General features: G+C 46.7%; 2 protein-coding genes across 3 annotated transcripts in view; one reads left to right on the top strand and one right to left on the bottom strand.

Moving 5' to 3' along the window:
• Positions 1–3,434, top strand: part of LOC103377454 (phosphatidate phosphatase LPIN2) — a 10,483-nt gene extending 7,049 nt beyond the window's left edge. The window contains exons 14-20 of one of the 2 annotated variants that reach the window (XM_008308270.3): positions 393–552; positions 705–853; positions 933–1,019; positions 1,101–1,253; positions 2,044–2,158; positions 2,250–2,353; positions 2,464–3,434. In XM_008308270.3, the coding sequence (XP_008306492.1) occupies positions 393–552; positions 705–853; positions 933–1,019; positions 1,101–1,253; positions 2,044–2,158; positions 2,250–2,353; positions 2,464–2,608 (913 nt within the window). In that variant the 3' untranslated portion in view covers positions 2,609–3,434. Of the gene's footprint in view, positions 1–392; positions 553–704; positions 854–932; positions 1,020–1,100; positions 1,351–2,043; positions 2,164–2,249; positions 2,354–2,463 lie in introns of those variants that run through there. The other variant, XM_025054442.1, reaches the window with a different exon arrangement.
• A 54-nt stretch (positions 3,435–3,488) lies between these two features.
• Positions 3,489–5,211, bottom strand: part of emilin2b (elastin microfibril interfacer 2b) — a 33,184-nt gene continuing 31,461 nt past the window's right edge. The window contains exons 7-8 of the mRNA XM_008308269.3: positions 4,674–4,790; positions 3,489–4,437 (exon numbers count right to left, since the gene is read on the bottom strand). Coding sequence (XP_008306491.1) covers positions 4,103–4,437; positions 4,674–4,790 — 452 coding nt within the window. The 3' untranslated portion in view covers positions 3,489–4,102. The remainder of the gene's footprint in view (positions 4,438–4,673; positions 4,791–5,211) is intronic.

Consider the following 5,211-nt stretch of genomic DNA (forward strand, 5'->3'; position numbering starts at 1 on the left):
TCCAATATTCCTGGTGTTGGTTCATTTTCTTTTTCTTTTCTTTCTTCTCTGGTGAATCCAAATGTAGATCCCTCTGTTCCAGTGTTAGGAACTGATGTTCAGTTACATTATATAAATAAAAATAAAAACTTAATATATGATCATGTCTGTCACATTCCTGATGTTCAGATTTTGACTACAGTTACATTATTTAAATTAAAAAATAAACTGATGTCTATGTCACATCGTTGCCCCTGTATCGTGATATGTACTGTATCGCCAGATTCTTGCCCCTTGTTTGGCCCGTTGACCCCTGACCCTGAATATAGTCACACATACAAACCCTGGCTCACAGGACGAGGGATGATCAGTGATTAAAGTTCTCTCTCTCTTTCTATCTTTTTCTACTTCAGACAGAAATCTCCAGAGTGTTCCAGTGACGAGGAGCTAATGATGAAAAAGCGTGACGTCGACGTCGCTCTGACGTCTACACAGACCTCACAGACTGACGAGGTGTCGAAAACCTCTCGTCTCTCCTACAAGAAGTCCCTGCGTCTGTCCTCTGACCAGATAGTAAGACCAACCACCAATGACCAACAGCTTAGGTCCAGCACGGCACCTTCACTCCTGACCACCAATGACCAACAGCTTAGGTCCAACACGGCACCATCACTCCTGCCCCTCCTGAAGGAAATACACTCTCTGTATTAACATTCTGTCCTCAGGCCAAACTGAAGCTGCGAGACGGAGCCAACGACGTCACCTTCAGTATCACCACCCAGTACCAGGGGACGTGTCGCTGCCAAGGCACCATCTACCTGTGGAGCTGGGAGGACAAGGTGATCATCTCCGACATCGACGGCACCATCACCAAGTACGGACACAGTCACGGTCAAACACGACCAGCGTCGGATGTTCTCCTCCACCCTAACCCTGTCTCTCTGGTCTCTCAGGTCAGACGTGTTCGGTCACATCCTGCCTCACCTGGGTAAGGCCTGGACTCACCCGGGCATCGCCAAGCTCTACCACTCGGTGCACCAGTACGACTCTTTGGTTTGTGTTGGGTCTTCATCAGTGTTTCAGTCTCCAGTGCAGTGACTCTGAACGTCTGCCTCCGCCAGGAACGGATACAAGTTCCTCTACTGCTCCGCCCGAGCCATCGGCATGGCAGCCATGACGCGGGGGTATCTGCAGTGGGTGCAGGACGGGGGGACGCTCCTGCCTCGAGGACCCCTGCTGCTGTCCCCCAGCAGCCTCTTCTCTGCCTTCCACAGGTGGGAGACCCCCTCGTGTTTGAGCCAAAATTCTGATGCAATGTCCGTGTTCTGATGCAACTTTTTGGAGCGGCTGCAGCACAGCTGCAGGACGTTAGTGAGTTTACTGTACTGTAGTTTCTTCACTACAACATTTTCCATCGAGTTACTCAAGCGTCTATTTTCAGATGTGTTCTGAATAATCCTGCTTTGTCTTTTGTTCACTCTGCCTGGACCTGGAACTGGACTGATTTTCACATCGTCCTGATTGACTTTAGCCCCAACGTCCAAACTGATACGCGAACGCAAACACGGAGGTCGCGTCTAAACTGTAATGTGAACGAGTCCTGCAGTCTGGGCTCAGCCTTGACCCCTGGACTGATGCCAGTTCAGAGCTGATCCTATTGGCTGATTGATCCTGATATAAACTGTATGGTTTTTATCGTTCTAATTCAGAGAAGAGGGAATTGAACCTTGTTTCTACGTAAGACACAGGGGTCCAGTCTCTGTTCCAGTTTTTGTTGCAAAACCAGTATTTTTACAAGTATTTTTTATGCGACTCCAGAGACGTAAATATTTTTTTACTAGCAACACAACGTCTACAGTACTATAAAAAAAACAACTGTGTTCTATTTTATATCCTTTTGGCGTGAACCTCATAAAGGTCAGTGAAAGGTCAGGCATCGTTTCCACCTCGATTTCTGAAGACGTTTGGTTCACTGTAAATGAAATAATCTTTATTAACTTTATTGTTTCAGAACAGAATGGACCAGTGGTTAATGATTGATTGTTTTTTTTTATGTCTTGTTAGAGAAGTCATAGAGAAGAAACCAGAGAAGTTCAAGATGGAGTGTCTCACCGACATCAAGAACCTCTTCCTCCCAAACGCCGCTCCCTTCTACGCCGCCTTTGGCAACAGGCCGAGTGTGAGTGACGCGGTGGCGTACGGACTGTTCACCGGTCGTACCAGCTGACCGCCAACCTCACTGTCCTCGTGTGTCGTTTCCTGTTTCCCAGGACGTCTCCGCCTACAAGCACGTGGGCGTGCCCGAGTGTCGGATCTTCACGGTGAATCCTAAAGGGGAGTTGATGCTGGAGCAGGCCCGAGTCAACAAGACCTCGTAAGTGACGCAGCGTCCGCTGGTTTTTTAAATTTTTTTATTTATTTATTTTTGTTCTCACAAAAGTATTTATAACCCCCCCTCCCTCTCCCCTTTTACTGTTTTTAAAGCTACAGCCGACTGAGTGAGCTGGTGGAGCACGTTTTTCCGCTGCGGAACTCGCAGCACAGCGCCACCTTCAGCTGCCCAGAGTTCAGCTCCTTCTGCTACTGGAGACAGCCAATCGCTGAGGTCTGCTGTGACGAGGTGCTCTGAAGTTATCACAACCAGGATCACCAAGGTTTTTAGATTTGTATATATGTATGTATATGTATTAACATATATTTATATGTATGTTTATACACAGACACAGACTGAAGGAAAACAGCTGTATATAAACATATATACAGCTGTTTTCTCCTGTGTTGTTTCAAAGACCCCAGTTTTGGACAAGTCTGCAAAGGAATGTTTAATATAATTAATATATTGTAACTTGTTAAAGTGTAAACGCTGTTAGCGTAGCATCCTGAACATTTCATCATCGTTCAGGACGTTCTCCTTTGTTCCAATGATTAAAAACATTGGAGATTTCTTTTTTAAATTTTGTTCTAATTGTCCTCGCCATCAGTGACATCATCACTGTCCTGAGCAGACTTGACCAATCACATTTATGTGTATTTGTGGACTTTGACCTCTGACCTGGTCAAGTCCATGTGTGTTTTTATACTGCTCTGTGGTGACCTCAGTTTGGAACAGCCTAAATCACTGTTGACTAATGTTGACCGTAAACATTTCAACGGTTTCTAAGAGACTGCATGGATATTTGAGCGTTTTCCCAAATGAGATTTAGAGAAAAAAAAAAAAAACTTTCTTCTTTCCGTGAAAGAGTTAAAACTCTCACACTCCCATCTGCTGCTGCAGTGTTGGCTGTTTCTGACTGTTGTCATTACGGTGTAGTCGAGCTCCTGACGTTATGACTGAAGAATCTCAGCACAAATTAATTCAACAATTCAATTCTAATTTGGTCAAGTTTTTACTTCCACACTTTCAGTCTGTAGTGTAGACTGCACACTTCAGGAGTACCCCCCCCCCCCCCCCCCCCCCCCCCCCCCCCCTCAGTAGGGTGGGTTGTGGGGGGGGGGGGGGGGGGGGGGCAACACACAAAGCTTTTGTTTTTGAAACAAGTTTGACGTCTTTAAAATGTTTTGTTCCAGTTGAGGATGAAAAACTTTCAGCCTCAGCAAACAAGTCGGATGTCCACATCCGACTTGTTTGCTGAGGCTGAAAGTTTTTGTCGGATGTCAGTGGACATCCGACAAACTTGGATCGATCTGATCCAGTTTGTTCCAATTTAACAAACAAATCGGATGTCCGCTGACATCCGACTTGTTTGCTAAATTGGAACAAACTTGGATCAGATTGGATCAGTGACATCCGACATGTCGGATGTCAGTGGGCATCCGACAAGTATGTTTATCAGGAAGCAACAGATGAAGGAAACGGGCATCACTGCAGGTGTTGTCTTCAAACAAAATATATTTTTTTATAAAAGTCTTAAACTGTAGACAAAACTGGACAATGAAATAATGTCACTAAATACAATCCTATATATTAAAACCTGTTATAGAAACATGGACGTTTTGGTCGTTTGTTTTTACCTCTTCAAACAATAAAGTATACCTCTAGCATTCGTCGTCGCCTCCATGATGTAAAGTACTCCAAAGTACTGCAGTAGTAGTCTCTGGGGGGGTTTGGGGGGGGGCAGCAGGGCTACCGCTGTGACGCACTGGGGTAAAGAAGAGCTGCGCTGAAGGAAGACAGTACCTCAGAGGACGAGGACGGAGCGGCCAGCTGTCCTGACGTCAGGACCAGTCCCACGGTGTCTCCACGCCTCAGCGCCAGGACCAGGCTGAGGGACGGGGCGCCGCCGCAGCTGCACTGCTGCTGTGGGAACGATGGCGCCGCCCCGGAGGAGAATCCTGAGGAGTCCAGTCTCTGGACGCTGTGACCGGACACCGAGAGGACGGCCTCCGCTTTCTCGCCGCGTGGCGCCGCCAGGACGGCACTCACCATGTAGCGTCCGTCCGTGGGGGCCGTGAAGACACCTGAGGACGTGAGGGGACACGGGTCAGCTGAGGAATGGGAATTTTTGGATCAAGAGTCAAACATTCACCCTCTGTTTTTAATGTAGAAAAATGAGAAAAAAAACCCACAGTACCTGGACTCCTGGGTTTTGTGAAGTTTTAAAAATATATATTTTGATCCTAATAAACTGTGGGTTGAGTTCAATTTTAGTTTCATAATAATCTATAATCACGATGTGTTTGTGTGGAGAACCGACCTGTGCTGGGATCGTAGTGTCCTCCGTCGTTCACCAGAACCTTGTCGAACCGAATGGTCCCGATCTCCCCCGGGGTCGGTGGAACGGTCAGACCGGCGGAGAACGACACCTCCTGACCTGAGAACCAGATAAAGAGAAGATCAGGATGGTTGCCAGGTCTGCTTCTTCACTAGAAATGACTTTTGTTTTGTTTTTTTGTTTTCCTGAAAATATCAATATCTGCAGCTGAGCAGGAGTTTAAAAAAATTCTGGTTCAATCCAGTTTACACAGATGAAGGCGTCCATGACCCGCCCACTCTTCTGATTGGCTTAGCCAGGTTAGTACTCACTGCCTTTTGCCAAACTTTCTCTCGTGAGATCTGGCAACCCTGAACATCACACACCTAAATATAACGTAATCTTCATCTCTGTTCAGTTCCATCCTGATCTCTTGGTCTCACTTTAGTTCTGTCCTTTTTGGACCACGTTTTCTTGACTGAGGTCAGGCTGAGGACGACATGTGGCAGAAAGCTGGCAAACAGCGTAGACGACCACCCAG

The sequence above is a fragment of the Cynoglossus semilaevis genome, chromosome 3 (assembly GCF_000523025.1).
Source record: "Cynoglossus semilaevis isolate Cse_v1.0 chromosome 3, Cse_v1.0, whole genome shotgun sequence".
Taxonomy (NCBI): domain Eukaryota; kingdom Metazoa; phylum Chordata; class Actinopteri; order Pleuronectiformes; family Cynoglossidae; genus Cynoglossus; species Cynoglossus semilaevis.